The sequence below is a fragment of the Delphinapterus leucas genome, unplaced genomic scaffold (genome assembly GCF_059928025.1).
Source record: "Delphinapterus leucas isolate spDelLeu-1000000601 "Yukka" unplaced genomic scaffold, BTC_Dleu_Yukka2 spDelLeu_asBTCV2_sq25, whole genome shotgun sequence".
NCBI lineage: Eukaryota > Metazoa > Chordata > Mammalia > Artiodactyla > Monodontidae > Delphinapterus > Delphinapterus leucas.
Genome location: NW_028322234.1, coordinates 925,277 through 941,393, shown reverse-complemented (window position 1 = coordinate 941,393; position 16,117 = coordinate 925,277). Strand labels below are relative to the sequence as shown.

Here is a 16,117-nt window from a genome sequence, read left to right as displayed (position 1 = left end):
CCCCGAGTGACGCTGGAGGCATCTGGGAGCTTGGCGCGGGCCCGGGGCCACGTCGAGGAGCCCATTGTCCAGTGAAACAGCCGAGGACCCGCCGCCCGCGCCGCCGCCATGGTTATGTCCCAGGGCACCTACACGTTCCTCACGTGCTTTGCCGGTTTCTGGCTCATCTGGGGTCTCATCGTCCTACTCTGCTGCTTCTGCAGCTTCCTGCGCCGCCGCCTCAAACGGCGCCAGGAGGAGCGGCTGCGTGAGCAGAATCTGCGCGCGCTTGAGCTGGAGCCCCTTGAGCTCGAGGGCAGCCAGGCCGGGAGCCCCCCCGGCCTGGCGCCCCCGCCACCACCTCACCGCGGCCGTCTCGAGGCGCCGGCGCACGCCCACCAGCACGTGCACGTGCACCCGATGCTGCACCACGGGCCCGCGCAGCCGCACGCGCACCCGCACGCACACCACCACGCGCTTCCGCACCCACCGCCGCAGCACCTATCAGTACCGCCGCGGCCGTGGAGCTACCCGCGCCAAGGTAAGTACCGACCTCCGCCAGAGGGCAGCCTGGGTTACTAGGGTGGGCGAGGCCTCGTCAGGGGGCGGGCTCGCTGCTTACCCGCGGGGCTTCCATAGGACAGCCTCCTTGAGAAGCTAGGAGGAGGGAGCGGGCTGGGTCTGGGGTTGGCGGCTGGCCAAGGCCTCTGCGGGAGGCTGAGGACGGAGAGCCTCACGTCCTCGGACCGCTTCCCACTTCGCAGCGGAATCGGACACGTCCAAGCCACCATGCTACGAAGAGGCGGTGCTGATGGCCGAGCCGCCGCCGCCCTACAGCGAGGTGCTCACGGACACGCGCGGCCTCTATCGCAAGATTGTCACGCCCTTTCTGAGCCGCCGCGACAGCGCGGAGAAACAGGAGCAGCCGCCGCCCAGCTACAAGCCGCTCTTCCTGGACCGGGGCTACACGTCGGCGCTGCACCTGCCCAGTGCCCCGCGGCCCGCGCCGCCCTGCCCTGCGCTCTGCCTGCAGGCGGACCGCAGCCGTCGGGTCTTCCCCAGCTGGACCGACTCAGAGCTCAGCAGCCGAGAGCCACTGGAGCACGGAGCTTGGCGCCTGCCGGTCTCCATCCCCTTGTTCGGGAGGACTACAGCCGTATAGAGGGCGCCCGGCGTCCCGGGCCCCACCCGCGGACTCCTGGCCTGATTGCGGGGCTTTTTAAACGCTTCCCTTGGACTGCGGAGGTGGGGGGTGGGGTGGGGTGGGGCGGGAGGGAGGGATTTCTTACCCCGTTTGTTACATTTTGAGGATAATAAAAGGTGTGTGATCTGGTTTGGTACAAGCGGAGGGGGCACCCACTGCTTGCACCCAAGGTTCTGGCGGCCAGGTGTGCCCGGCCTTATCGGGACCGAACCTTGTTGCGCCTTTCAGCTACAAACCGGCCTGAGGGTGTAGAACTAAACCTGAGGTCCGCCTGCTTCAAACCACTGGCCGGTTCCCCAGGGAGCCTCATACCCCACCTTCCTTGCCCTTGAGGTCTTGGCGAGGGCGCCCCCTGCAGCCTTGGAAGTGGGAAGAGTTGGGAATGGGGTCGTGGCAGGCGGTCCACCCCAGATCAGCCCCTGGAGGCCCGGAGCAGCAGGCCCGAAGGGATCTGGATTTCTTTATTAACAGACATGAGCACGACCTGTTACAGAAGTTTGTGCTTTCCAAAAAACAGTTACTGAACGTGAAAAAGGAACCCAAGCAAAGAGGGAGGAGGTGGAAAGGGGCCACCCATAGCCCTGACCTGAATCACGCCTAGGGCCTCCAGCCTGGGACCTGCCCAGCAGGAGGGGGCAGGAAAGGGCCAGGAAGCTGAGAGGCCCCAGCTGGGCCTGCTACTTCCTTCGGACCAGGTTGGGAGGGGTCAAGAGAAGGGGGGAGGGGGCGGGTCCCAGGGAACCAGAGCCCACGAGCCATTTATTGCCATGTTTTAAAATTCGTGCAAAATATCTGAAGCCCTGGACAGAGAATACAAAGTGATATTTTTCCAAGAAACAGAAAACTAGGAAAAGAGGTGGGGGAACATTTTCCCACCAGAACTTCCCCCCACGCCAGGCCCCAAGCAGGGTGAGGCCTCCACCCCGGCCAGCTGAGTGAGCAGGGAGGACTAAGAGCTACAATCTGGACCGGGTGGGAAGGGGATGGAATTTGCAACAGCATCTCAACTACCAACGGGAGGAAAACCAGTCAACTGTACAAGTCTCCTATCAACTTTAAAAAAGAGAGAAAAGCTGTAAAAGTAGGGCCCTGTGGGTAGGGAAGCGGCCAAGTCCCCGGCCAGGGCCGGAATCCAGAGTGGGTGCCAGGCGGAGCTGCTGCAAGTGCAGGCACTGCGGGCCGTCTGGCCAGAGGCCAGCGCAGGTGGGCGGCCTTGGCGAGGGCAGCCTGAGGGCAAGCATCACCGCTAGTCGCCACCCTCGAAGCCCTCCTCCTCTTCTGGTACCGGGTCTGCATCCCAGCAGGTGATGTCGATTTCTATGGTGTAGGGAAGGGAGGGGAGTTAAGGAGATGGCCCAGCAGATCCATGCCTGTGTCCCTCCCAACCCTGGGGAGCTGTGCCAGCTGTGTGGGGGGGGGGAGGGGGGCGCTGCCTGTCCACACTTGAACACAGCACCGCCACCCAAATTCTTCTCCATCACCCATCCCAGTACTACCTGGAGGCTTGTTGTAGAACATCGAAGGTGGAGGCTTTGCACACAGCTCTTCCGATTGGGCAAACTCCTCCTCCTGTGATTGGCTGAAATACCCCTCACTGGCCTGTAGGAGAAAAGCTCCATGTCACTGGGTCCCACCCAGCAGGACTAGGGCTGACCTACCAGGCCTGAGCACGTTTCCCCTGCAACCAGCGATTCTATCGGCGGTTGCCAGGCAAACACAGATGCCTGCCTTGGGAATAAAAGCAGAGCTGGCCCAGGGAGGGGGAATGAAATACAGCTTCCCCCCCACCCCCGAACAATGTGGGTCACAGAGAAAGGGGGCAAGGTACTGCTGCAAGCCTAAGGAAGGCAGGGTCAGCCCCCTGCTCCAGCCCTGACCACTTCCCCTCCCATTAGGCAGCCCCAGCCCCACCTGGGTCCCCTCCTTCTGGGTGGTCTCGCCATTGGTCAGCAGCTGGGGCTCTGGCTCCAGCTCCGGCTCCAGCTCCTGATCCAGCTCCTCTAGAGCTGAGGGCAGAGTTGGAGCCTGGGGGGCAGCCAGGGGCTCCCCTTCTACTTCCTCCCCTGGGTCACAGAAGGTGGCTGGCGGCTCAGGCAGCTCATCAAAATTGAGAAGGTTGGCACTGCCTTCACCAGCCGGCGGCAGTGGCTCCCGAGCCACCTCGTCCAGCAGGGGCACTTCTGCCAGAGTGACTTCGGCACCTGAGGGTGGTGTGGGGGCCCTAGGCTCAGCCTGGGGTACGGAGGCCCCTTCCCCATCGCCAGGCCATAGGTCAATGAGGCTGGCAGCGGCAGGGGTGACGGTGTTGGCAGCACTGGTGTCAGCAACGGCATCAGCTGCTGGGGCGTCAGCTGCAGAGGCTCCAGCCATGGCAGGCTCTAGAGGGGCAGCCAGGACTGCCTGCTCTGTAGACGCCATGAACATCAAGTCCTCTGTGGGGCTGCCTTGGCCCTGGGGAGGCTCTGGTGCCCGAGGGGACTCCTCCAGCGGACTGGCCCAGGCCTGAGGGTCTGCTGCTCTGGCTTCCTTGCTGGTTTCTTCACTATCCAGGCCGGGGCTGGGTTCCTGGGTCTCTGTCAAAGCACAGATGGAGGAGACATGTGATCAGCTCCCAGGAAAGGATGCAGGCCCTGGGCAGGCACCCTACAGTACCCTGCCCACCCACTGAGGAGTCCGGGAAAGAAGGCCTCCACTAAGACTTCCATGCAGAGTGCCTTCTAGCACCCACTGGGCCCCACTGCCCCTTTACCTAGTGTCTTTCAGCCTCTCAGCAGCCCTGGGAGGAAGGTGCAATCCCCACTCCAGGGAGACACTGAGGTTCAAAGAGGGCAGGTCTGACCAGGGCTCCTCGCTGCCCCAGCCACTTCCAGGGCAGTACAGGCTGGCCCAGATCCCTGGGGGGTTGTTACCATGGCCATTTGGCGTTCCCAGCCCAGGGGCTAGGGCCGTTCACACACCTTGGGCTGCTGGGGGTGGTGGTGGCAGTGGTGGAGGCTGCGAGGACGTGACCTCATCCAGGGCCCGCTCGATCTGCTCAGTGACAGGGGTAGAGGCCATGCTGGAGTCAGATGGGCTCCGGGCAGGGATGGGGGTAGGCACCATCCTCCGGTGGCTGTCCAGGTGGCTGCCTGTGGAACAAAAACCCCTAGGCTGGTCAGTAAGGGCCAGGGAGCCAGGTGGAACCAGGATTGTCCACCTTGGGGCCTGACCAGCCCCTCCTCTCTAGAGTCTGGGTCGGGGCTGGGAGCTCCCCAGGCCCCCCAGGGGCCAGACCACAGCTCCAGACCCTATAAGCCAGGCCCCTAAGGGCCAGTGTCCCTTCAGGGCCAGGGGAAAGAGGCAGGCGGTACCTGCTCTGGGGACAAACACCAGAGGTCAGCAGTCAGGCTGGGGGAGTGAGGGCAGGGGGGCTGCTGGGAAGCGGGGGGCCCTCCTTACCCCCCCCACGGAGGCCTGGGGTCTGCTACCTACATGGGAGGGAGGAAGAGAGGTTTGGGGTGCGGTGACAGGTGATATAGGGAAAGGGAGTCCGTGGAGGGGAGGAGGAGGAAGAGGAGGAGGAGGAAGGCCCACTGTCCGATGCCTTTATGAAAGGGCAGTACGGACGACCTGCCAAGAGAGACAGACAGAGAGAGAGACAGAGGACAAGAGAGGGTCAGTCTCCCCCACCCCCACCCCAAGGCCTCATCCACCCCCAAGCTGGCCCTGGATGTCCAAGCTGCCTTCAGCCAGGGCGCACATTCAGCCAAGCTGGGCCAGAGCCTCAAGCCAACAGATGACTCCACCACACCAGCCACACACAGCAAAGAGCCTGTTACGCCACAATGCAACCAGCCTCAGGGCAGCCCACGCCTCGGAACAGCCTGCCCCACCCCTGGAACCCTAGCCCAGAGCCAAGCACACAGAAGGGGCAAACAGACCAGCAGACAGGGAGCTGAAGGGGGCTTCAAGGAGAGGTGGAAGCTGCACAGGGAGAATCCAAACAGGGAACCCTGGGTACAGGCTCCAGGCTGCTCAAACTCAGGACCAGGGAAAGAGCCCACTCCCCATGCACCCACAGCCCTTCAGATAAGACCTAGTTCAACCCCAGCAGGGCTACTCCTTGCAGCCAGGGGGATGCCTTAGCCCTTGTGTGAAATGCCCAGATGGCTCGAACACAGCCCATTGCTCAGCCCAGGCCCAACACTGACCCTGCCCGAGCCCTTCTCAGCCCTGCCACCTGGAGGTGGCGGGTGGAAGCACACTCGATGACTGGCCTTGCCTTCTCCAAGGGGTCCTTGGGCAAGGTTTCCCTTCCAAGAAAGGTCCCAAAGAGGCTCAAGGCCAAAACCTGAGGAGTGGGGACTGGGTGGGGGTGGGAGCTGGGACTACCTGGTCGGTGGTTGAAGGGTGAGGACACATCACAGCTGCCTGCGGAGGCCGATGCAACTCTTTCCTGCTGCTTAAAGAACTCCCGTGGGTTATCAGGTCGCTGGGCAATAATGGCTGCTGCCTCCTGGGGGCACATGGAAAGGGTCAGGCCAGGTGGGGCCCGACTGAGGCAGCCCTACCAAACTCAGATGTCTGGTCCCCCTGGCTCTCACCTCTACCTCCGATTCTGACTTCTTCATCTGGGTCTCTTCCTCCTCATCCCGCTGGTCACCCTGGAAACCAAAAGGGAAGGTGTTCTGAGCACCCCACTCCCACGGGAGCTCTTGGCTTTCTTACAGCCCCCATGTTTCCTCCACTATCTGGGACCACTTTCACGACCCAGTCACACAGCACCTTCTATCTGCAAGGTCCTCAGCCACCTCATCTCCAGTCCAGATAGGCCCCTGGGCACCCAGGGCCACCCAGGAGCACTCCCTGATTTGCAGCTAACTTTTCTCGAACCTCCTACCCCAGCACCTAGCCAACCACACCTCCATCACTGCTGCGTGGATCTTGGTATCACGACTGAGGTTTCTTCATTAGTCCCCTGCCTCCTTGTTCTCTTTCCCCCCATTTCTTCTCTACAGACCTGAAAGGATCTTTTCAAAATGTTAATTAGTCGCCATCACTTAAAAATCAGGTTTTCTTACTGAGACCAGGGTCTCCAGTTTCTCTTGAAATGCCAGAAGCCCTGGCAACACAGGCCAGCGTGTCCCAAAGCAGCCATCGACTAGAGCTGCACTGTAGCAGCCCACAGGGCGTGTGTTGTCCAGTTCACCACAGTCCCCACCACTCCCTACTGCCCTTCACATGTCCACTTCACTCGCTGTTTTGAGATTGCAACCACAGGAGTAAAGGTAGGTGGGGCCCCTTTGCTTGGCCCATGTTCCCTTCTCCCTGCCTGATCTAGTCCATCACCTCTCACAACGCTCCCCTCCCACCCTGACTCGCCCACACCCTGTGAGATGTAGGCATAAAGTCCTCAGCATGAGGTAGTTGCAGTTCCTGGAACATGCATACAACTTCCCACCTCCGTGCCTTGGCATGGGAGACGAATCTCTCTCCCCAAGTACCCGACCCCCACCCCAGGTCCAGCTCTTCCTGCTTCCGGCCTCAGCTTGGGCACTGCCTCCTTGGGAAGGGGTCCCTGGCCCATTCAGGTCATTTCCTTCCCTGGGTCCCCATGAGGTGTTCCAGGCATACACCACAGATTACACTGCGTCATAATTTCCTGTTTCTGGATCATCTCCCCACCCTCTGTGGGTAATACAGGATAAGAACTCACTTATGTGTGTGAGTGGCCAGCCCAAGGTTCAGTTCATACCTGTTTCCTCAGTTGAACTCATCACACCAAAAGCCTCAAGAGGGTTGTCACCCCAACTGCCACTTTGTGTCTTCCAGAATGAAGTCTAAACCCCTCCTCTGACCTTGCTCTCTCCTCCCAAATTTCCCAGCGGGCTCCAGTCATTGGGGAAGGCTCCTTGCCTTCCCCCCAAAATGTACATCCCACCAGCCTTTGCTGTTATGCTGCCCCTGCCTAGTATAACCTTGCTAAGTTCCTCTGCCTTGTTCAAAAAAAGGACCAGAGGCAGCTTACCACAAAAACCTTAACTACATAACACTGTGAACAAAACACTGAAACAAATTAGAGCTTGGGGTTGGAGAGAGACATCAATGCACTAACCATAAAGGTCAATAGCATTGCTATGCCTGAGCATCTTCAGACAAATGGAAGCTCCCCGGCATCCCAGGCAAAAAGGGAACTCACATAAGGCATGCAATTCTTATCAGAAGAGAGAAAGCAGAATAGCTCCTTAAGCCAATGTAAAGCACTTCTAAATTCCAAAGTTTCTCATGTGGGAATTCCCTCAGAGGACCTGAAGTTGCAGGGTAACCACAGTGACCTGCTAAAACACCTACTGTCACTGTCACATGAGCCACACTTGAAGGGCCAGATGAGACTATAAAATAATGATGTGACACTGTAAGCCTTTGCCTGAAACACTGGTAATTGGTGAAGATGAGCAATCAGTTCAGTGGGTTCACTATACTATTCTTTCTACTTTTGTGTACATATGTGAAATTTTCCATAAAAACAAGCTTTTTCGAAAAGAAATTGCTCTGAATGGATGAACAAAATCTGGTATACACATACAATGGAATATTAACAGCTTTCAAAAGAAAAGACATTCTGACACATGGATAAACCTTGAAGATGTTATGCTAAATGAAATAAGCCAGTCACAAAAGGTAAAATAACGGCATGATTCCATTCATACAAGGTACTTTGAGTAGTCACATTCTTAAACACAGAAAGCAGAAAGCAGTTGCCAGGGGCTGGGGGAGGGGGCCGTGGGGAGTTAGTGTTTAATGGGTACAGAGATTCAGTATGGGAAGATGAAGAAAATTCCGGAGATAAACAGTGGTGACGGCTGTACAATATAAATACACTTAACACCACGGAACTGTACACTGAAAAATGGTAAAGATGGTACGTTTTATGTTATGTACACTTTGCCACAATTAAAAATAAACTAATTAATCAATTAATTGTAAAAGAGCCTTGTTCATCTTGTTCTCCACCATGTTTCTCACACCGGCACATGGCAGGTGGCAAGGGTTTGCTGAATGAATGAGGCTGCAGCTTACTAACCACACGTCCTCTCCACCCCCAGGGGCTAACGTGAGTGGAATGACCTATGACAGCCATTCATGCCAGTGCCGGCAGGGCTGTCCTGCCAGCTCCCTCCCAGCCTCCTGTGGGTGTGACCTTGGAGTCTGTCTGAGTCCCCATGGCCCAACGGCTACCCAACACAGTCCCAGTCCAGACGACTATTGCCCACCTCCTGTCCTAAACTCTACCATGCTCAGCTTTGAACGATCTTAACTATTTCTCAAGTATAAAATTCAATTCAAAGCATGAAGATTTGACTCCACTGTGATTTTGAAGGGGTCAATCATGATGACCCTACGGGCCATCCCAGTGTTTGGAGGTTCAGCCAGCACCCCTGGAACAAGTACCTGTTCTCAAAGAGACACTACACACACTTGTATGTAGATGCTCAGAACTCCAGCCCAGATCCATTCAATGGCTCTGCAGTATTCTTGCCGTGGGGACCAGGCCTCGAGCCCCATATAAGTGCAGGAAGCATGTCTAATCCACCTCGAGCCCCTCAGGCCCTGCTGGGCGGGGGCAGGAGGAGCCTGGTCAGTGAGGGTCTGGGTCAAGGTAGATTTTCTCTTTCGGTCTAGAGTATTAGCTTCTCCAAGGAGGTCTCTTTCCACAGCCAGGGAACAGAGCCTCACATGATCGGGTACCAGGCCTGACACTGCATGCTACCCCATGCCCATGCAGCGGTACCCAGAATGCCCAGCACTGTCCCCAAGACACTTACTCCCCCCGCAAGAGGCCCAGGAACACGAGGACCATCCTCGCTTCCCTGGGCAGGAGACAGGAACCCCGACTAAGAACTTACAAAGATAGACTGCTCCTTCAACCGCCTCTTGGCCTCCTCTGCTTCTAAAGTCTGTTGTTTCCTCCTGGAATGAGAGGTGCAGGCAAGCCTTCAGGATGGGCCCACGTGGGGCCCACGGCCCAGCACCCCGGGGGTGGGGCGGGGCGCACCTGTGCTCCTCGATCTGCTGCTCCCGCTCCCGGTAGCGCCGCTCCCGCTCCTCCTGCTCCTGCCGCTCCTGCTCCATCCGCTCTTGCTCAAACCGGAGTCTCTCATCCAGAGCCTTCTTCCGCTCCTCCTCCTTCCTCAGCTCTTCCTCCTTCTGCAGCACCCCGTGCCAAGGCAGTGCAGGCCCTGAGCCTGGGGCCCGCCCCAGCCCTCCAGCCCATCCCCAACCCAGGGTTCTGAGAACTCAGGGGCTCGCTCTTTCAGTAGGGGAAGCACGTAAGATGGGCCATGCTGTGCAAGCGAGGCCCTTAGGGAGAGAAGGCAGAGCTACCCCATGGGGTCAGGACAGGGAGCGGCAGCTCAGCCTGCAGGCCGGGGTCAGGGTCCACACCTTGGCCTGCTCCCAGAACTGCTCGCGGTTAATCCGCTTCATCTCCACAGCTGCGTCGGTCTTCTGATAGGTGGTGCCCTGCAGAGTCAAGCGGCCTGGCGTGAGCGCAGCCCACAGGCAGAGTGCTCAGGAGCCCCCACACGCAAAGGGTGAGGACTGAGAGGAACCGGACGGCGGAGCCCTGGGCAGGGCCAGCCTGCCCGGGGCACACACTGACCACCGGCTCGGCGTTCTCATCCTCACGCAGCCGCAGTCGGTGCAGCACGGGGCTGGAAAGCCGTGCCAGCCCGTTGGAGAGCCGCTGCCCGATGGCGCCCGCATCTATGTCTTCCACACTGCTGGCGTTCACGATCACATCGACGCCCTGCAGCAGGAAGAAGGCGTGTTCAGGCGGCAGGGCTCCCTCCCACCACCGCCCCCATAAGCCCTGACCCTGCTCGCACCTGGAAGAACTCGGCCACCTTAGCCACGTGGCTGGCACAAGCACATTTGCGGGCATCAGGCACATCTTCGCCAACCTGCAAAGTACCCAGCGAAAGGGGGTGTCGGGAAAGGACAAGAGTTGGCGGCAGGCTGAGGCCCAGGGCTCTCTTCCCGGGACTAGTGGGGTTCTCTCCAGCAGTGTCAGTGAGTGGAGTGGGATGGAGGATAACCGTTCTTGGGCCTTCGGCTCCCTTCCCCAGCCCATAGCTGCATACCCAGTTGATGAGCACGTATTTCGGCAGAGCAGCCTGGGAGTCCTTGACGCTGCAGAAGCCATACATCACCTTCTGGTTCTCAAAGTGGCCAGAGAGCTCCTGCAAGCCCCCATCTGGGGGAATCAGGAGGGTGTCAGGCGCCATCTCCTGAATCCCTCCCCCACAAAGGGCCTGGAACCCAAAGCAAAGACTCTTCTTGTGGGCTCTGCAGGCACCGCCAGAGATCTGGAAGTCCCAGAGTTCTGTGTTGGTGTGAAAGAGGCAGCAGGCAGGTGTGAGCTTTGCCTCTGAATCCCCCAGGACCTTGGGGAAGAACTGAGGAAGTGTTCTTCACACATCAAGTCTCACGTGGGGCTGGCACCCACTGAGGTAAAATAAAACCTTTTAGGGCTCTCAAGAAAGTGGGGTGATCTGGGCCATCCCTGCCAGGCCCGTTCCCGCCTAGCTGTGTGACTTCGGGCAAGTCACTCTCCCTCTCTGAGGCTCAGTCTTCTCATAATCAAACAGGAAACAAGTCTCCCTCCCTCCCCACCCTGGGGATCTTAGGGATAACCACAGGAAGGACACTTGGCCAGACAAGTGTGGGTCTGCTGGATGAAGGCAGCGAGGTGGCCTGGAGCCAGGCGGGTGGGGAAGAAAACAACCGGAGGAGCGAGCGGAGAGGAAAGCAAAGGAATGGCTGGAATTCTTACCTCCTGACGCTGCAAGCTTGAGGTCATCTGAGCCATCCTCATATGTGTACAGAGCCCTGGGGAGAGGGAGGGGTGGCTGGGAGAACTGGCAGGGCCCAGGCAGCCAATTTTGGGTGGAGACGGCTCTCGGGGGTAGGAGGGATACAGAGGGGGCAGGACAGGAGGGGGGTTCCAGCCCAGCACTTAAGCCTTGTCACCATGACAACAATGGCTAAGCACCATTTCAGGCTGGAACCCAGTGAGGGACAGTCTGGGATCTGATGGAGGGAGGCCTGGGTCAGGTGGGGAGCAAGCAGTGGGGAAGAAATCGCTGCCCAGTCGCTTGCTTCCAGTGAGCCAGTGTGTTGCGTCCTCAGAGCCCTGGCCCTAGCAGCCTGCAACCCAGCCAGCGGTGTGAGATGGAGATTCCAAGGCGACGGTTCCTTGGTTACCGTTCCCTGGCTACCGCTCCTCATCCCCATTGGCCGTTGCCAGGAACCTACCTGGCGCGTGCCTCGGTACCCACTGCCCCTCCCCCCACACCGAGGGGGATGGGGAGAGAGAACCTGGTGCTGTTCAGCTCTGGGCATCCCCTGGTAACTATGGCAACCCAGCAATTGGCACGCGACCGGCCCACCCCAGCTGCATTCTCCTGAACACAAAGGACCCCAAGGGGACACGCCCTCAGTCTCAATCTCAGTCTCTCTGAAATGGGGATGAGGTCATCATGGTCACTCCTGCCTGGACTCTGGCCCCTGGGTGAATGTGCTCTCCTAGCCTTCCAGCCCTAGGCCTCCTCCGCCCTAGCTGAGGCTCTGGCCTCTTGGGACTGCTGGCCTTGCCTTCCCTCTCAGCTTTGGCAGAAAGCTGACCTAGCAGCCTTCCTCCTTCCTCCTCCTCCCTAGCTTTTTCTACACAGGTAGCAGTGGCACAGCATCCATTTCACAGAAGGGAAGACAGAGATAGCTCCTCCCCAGGACCCACTTGGAGGACAGGCTTGGGGCCAGGAATAAAGGTCATGTACCAGAGGTGCAGGAGGCTCAGCCCCTCCCCCGAGCTCCCCTTTCCTTACTGCCAAGGTAGGGGGCTAGGAGGAAAGGAAGCAGGAGCACCAGGGAGATGCAGAAGAGAAAGCGAGCAGGGAGAGGAGGCAGACAGAGAAGACAAGAGAAGGGAGGGAAGTGAAGGGATGAAGAGAAAATGAAGGAGCAAGGGAAATGGGAGGGAAGGAAAGAGGGAGGAGAGAAGAGGGAGGAAGGGAGAGAGGGAGGAGGGTGGAGGGCGGAGCAAGGAGGGAGCAGGGAGGGCCTGGTCCAGGCCCAGCCCCATGAGGTCAGCACAAGTCACTGCCAGAGCCAAATGGGCCCCCAGCCCCCTGCTTCTCGGGATCCCTCCCTCCTGAAAGGGACACAGGTGGGCTGTGGGGCCGGGAGCTCCTGGTCCAACTGTTGCCCAGGCTACAGTCCTGGCAGCTGCTTCTCAACACAGCTGTCCCACCACCTGTCTGGCTGCCCTAACCCACCACTGGGAACAAAAGGCCCTTAGAGAAGCAGGGTCTTCCCTTCTCCATTCCACAGATGAGAAACTGAGGTAGAACTCCAAGACCCTGGTTCCCAGACACTGCTCTGGCCATCACACCTCCCTGGGGTGACTTGTCAGCCTCTCCCAGGCTCTCTGAGGGACCCTGGCTCCTCCCAGGAACCTGCCCCTTCCATTCTTTACTCCTTGCCTACCCACCTGCAGCCACCTTTCCTGCTGCAGCCCTGGCCCTTACCTGGTGGAAACCATAGTTAAGTTCAAAGGTTTCAGCAGGCCTTCAACCCTGAGCTCCGCCCACCTGCCTTTCCAGCCAGACCTCCGTATCCATACCATACACTCGGGTCACATTGGATGGCTCCCTGATTCCCAGCACAGTTCTGGATATTTCCCAACCTGGAGCCTCTGCATATGTGGTTCCCTTCACAGGGAGGCCAGACCTGTTCCTCCACCCCATGCCCATCCCTGACTGAAATCTCTCAGGGACCCAATGCCAGCTCCCATGAAGCCCTGCCCTGCGCTGCACCTCCCCAAAGCGCTTACCACACTCCAGCAGGGACAGGAAGAGGCACCTGAGCCTGCCCCAGATCTCACTAGACCACCAGTGCTTCTCAAACACATTCGAGGTGGCCTGAGCCTTGGGTGGGTGGGAGCTGGTGAAACTGCAAGGAATCAGGATGGAGGGGGGCAGGAATCTACACCACCTCCAACCCCTGGAGACAGACACTGTCCTGAACTATAAGCTTCGTGAAGGTGGGACCATCTTGGCCAGAGAAAGTGGACTGGGGTGAGGTGGGAGCTGGAATGTAGCAGCTCCAGGGAGATCCTGGGGTCAGCTGAGGATGGGGGGCTCAGGGCAGGTGGATTCTTCAGGACAATCACACTCTCAGGATATCAGAACTGGAAGGGCCTTGGGTATCCCAGGTATGGTTGAGCCCAATCCCCTTTTCCTCTTTTCAAGAGGACCAGAGAGGAGCAGAGACTTGGTGTGGCTATGTATAGCGAGTCGGATCACATCCAGGACAACACGAGTTCTTTTCACTACACAGTCTGACTTCCTGGGTCCCCTGCTGCCAGCATCAGGGCAGCGGTCCATTTCAGAGCGAGCCACCTAGGAGTGAACTCCCCCACCCCTACTCCCCACTCAGAGGCAAGGTAAGGGAGGGAAGTGCCAAGCCCCGTTTGCCCAGACAGCAATTTTACCCAAGACGCCCTCCTCCAGCCTCTGAGTACAGGGTCTGCCCCTGAGTCTTGAGACTCCACTGTACCCCTGTGGAGCTCTGTGCTAGGTGCTGGGGGCCCTCATGTCCCCTTCTGCAGGGTGATCCTCACATCCTTTCTACCAAATGTTTATCTCGGCCCTTGGGAGTGAGCAAATGTATGTATGTATGACGGTGCATGTGTACATCTGTGTGTGTCCCACACACAACGCAGATTGGGGTGGGGGAGGGGTGAGGCACGCCAGTGATGAATAACTCACTTTGGCCACATGGATGCTGCTGGGTGGTGGGAGCCCAGGCCTCTGCTGAGCAGGATGTGGGCCAGCAGTGGCTGTGGGAGCTCTGCCTTTGGGAAGGTAGGGGTAAATGGGGTGGTGGCAGGCAGCACCCCCAGACTGGACGGCAAGGGTTCTGAGGTGGGCTGTGCCTCTCTCCAGGCATGGCCCATATCCCAAGGCCAGCTCCTCCACCAGGCCAAGCCGGCCACTTGCCCTGAACTCCTCCCATGATCTCAGTCCCCATGGGGCAGGGCTGGGACAACGGATGGGCCGCTTGCCCGCTTAGCCTGTGCTGGCCTCTCCTGCGACTGACCCGCAGGACACGAGAGCTTGCTTGTCTCCCGCGTCCATCCCTCCAGGCCTGGCCGCCCGCCAGTGCTGCAGTACTGTGGCATGGATGCCTGGCCATCTTGTCCCCTCCTCCAGCCCCCAGGTCAGTGTCCTCCCAGCATGAGGGTGAGGCCAGCCCAAGTGAGGTCCCTCAGACCTGCCTTCACTTTGTGTTTCCTGCCTGCCAAGGGGAGAAGAGCCCTAGGGAACAGAATGGGCATCTGCCCCAGGAGAAGAGTATCTTGGGAGGATGATGATTCCTGAATGGGGCAGTGTGAAACCCCCTGGCTTTCCTGCCACCCTGGGGACTCCAGTCCCAGAGCAGGTGGTCCAACCCCTCCCACAGCCTAGGGGGAGACAACAGCTGGGGAGGGAGGAGAGGGCAGCCCAGCTCCTCCCCCACAGAGGAGCTGAGAGCCCCTTGCCCCTGGGCCACCGGGCTAGGGGCTCAGTGGATCCACTCACCCCCTCATCCTTCTCTGGGAACTCCCTGCAGAGTGGTGCGCCTGGGGGCTTCCTCCCAGGGACCCCACCTGGCTCCCTAGGCAGGCAGTTCAGTTCCTTTGGCATGTCCCAGCCCAGCTGCCTACTCCCTGCAATCCCCTTGGCATCGAGGAGAGCACTTATCCTTGCCTCCTCCTCGACCCCTCAGGGGAACAGGAGTCACTTGGCGGTGGCCCTGTGGCAATGAACGTCTTTCCATCACACCCCAACTCCGAGAGGCCCCCCGGTGGGCGGGGCGCCCCGGCCCCCAGCCCGCTCTGCTCCTCCCCCGCCCTAGCTTTCCTTTGTGCTGTGGCCGGGGCCGGGTTGGGCCGGGTAGGCTGCGCTGGCTCTGCTAGCTCGGTCCCTGCCCCGTCCTCGCCCGCTCAAAGGTGGCAAAGGTGCCCTTGGCCGCCCATGCACACCTGTCCGCCCGGCCCGAGGCAAAGGGGAGGGGGCGGGCGATGGGCTTCCACAAGGCCGGGAGGCCCCGGGCCACACATCTGGACCCTGCGTCTCTCCAGCCCGCGTCCGGCCACCGTTCCCACCGCGCGGCTGGGGCCGCCTCCGGGCGCTTGGGGCCCGCCGGTGCCCCGCCTGGCCCGGCCCGGCCCCTCCCCCGGCGCGCACAAAAGCAGCCCCTCCCTGGCCCTCCCGGGCCGCTGCACCATTTCGGGGTCTCCCCCTCCCTCCCGGCTGCGGGGCGACTGGGCCGGGTGGAAACAAAGGCGCGGCGGCGCGGGGACAAAGGGGCTGGGGGGCGGGGGCGGGGGCTCACCAGTCGGCCGCGCTCTCCTCCCGAATCACCTCCTCGTACGCCGCCAGCAGCTCCAGGCGGTGGCCGCTGAAGCTGACGCCGGCCATGCTGCGGGCCGGACCGAGGCCGAACGGACAGACGCACGGACGGACGGAGAAGGAGGGAGGGAAAGAGGGAGTCGCCGCGCCGCCGCCGCCTCGGAGCCTCTGCAGCGTTGCGAGCCGAGCGAGCCAGCGGCCGGGGGAGGGGAGCCGGCCGGCGGGGGGCGGGGGGCGCTGGCTCCGCCCGGCTCGCTCACTCCGCGCGCTCGGTCCTAGCGCCGCCCCGACCCGGCAGAGGGGAGGCCCGCCCCCCCTTCCCGGCCTGCCCCGGGGCGCCCCCACGCCCCTCGCCGTCAGTCCCTGCACCCCGCGCCCGGGCGGGCATACCCATCTGCACGGGGCCATTCTTCCCGTGTCCCAAATTCTCACCTGTGGTGTCCCCAGCCACAAACCTAGCCCCGTCCCCACCTCTCCAATCCCTATCCAGGCCCAGCTT

At 60.1% G+C, this 16,117-nt stretch overlaps 2 protein-coding genes across 5 annotated transcripts; one reads left to right on the top strand and one right to left on the bottom strand.

Moving 5' to 3' along the window:
• Positions 1-108: 108 nt before the first annotated feature.
• Positions 109-1,251, top strand: LOC149744002 (proline-rich protein 7). Its single transcript, XM_089905099.1, has 2 exons — positions 109-520; positions 744-1,251. The coding sequence occupies exons 1-2, from the start codon at positions 109-111 to the stop codon at positions 1,139-1,141; spliced, it is 810 nt and encodes a 269-aa protein (XP_089761225.1). The 3' UTR covers positions 1,142-1,251.
• Positions 1,252-1,898: 647 nt separating this feature from the next.
• Positions 1,899-15,815, bottom strand: LOC111169864 (drebrin). Of its 4 annotated transcripts, XM_022564421.3 has the most exons (15): positions 15,602-15,807; positions 10,998-11,053; positions 10,306-10,418; positions 10,051-10,125; positions 9,825-9,971; positions 9,608-9,685; positions 9,219-9,370; positions 9,070-9,133; positions 5,767-5,826; positions 5,555-5,678; positions 4,655-4,792; positions 4,141-4,311; positions 3,095-3,756; positions 2,680-2,782; positions 1,899-2,500 (listed from the first exon to the last, which is right to left on the bottom strand). In XM_022564421.3, the coding sequence occupies exons 1-15, from the start codon at positions 15,685-15,687 to the stop codon at positions 2,430-2,432; spliced, it is 2,100 nt and encodes a 699-aa protein (XP_022420129.2). In that variant the 5' UTR covers positions 15,688-15,807; the 3' UTR covers positions 1,899-2,429. The 4 variants fall into 4 exon arrangements, with proteins under 4 accessions (XP_022420129.2, XP_022420130.2, XP_089761218.1 ...); XM_022564422.2 differs by lacking the exon at positions 4,655-4,792 and having other exon boundaries at positions 15,602-15,815; XM_089905092.1 differs by lacking the exons at positions 4,655-4,792; positions 15,602-15,807 and adding an exon at positions 12,846-12,943.
• Between the last annotated feature and the right edge of the window lie 302 nt (positions 15,816-16,117).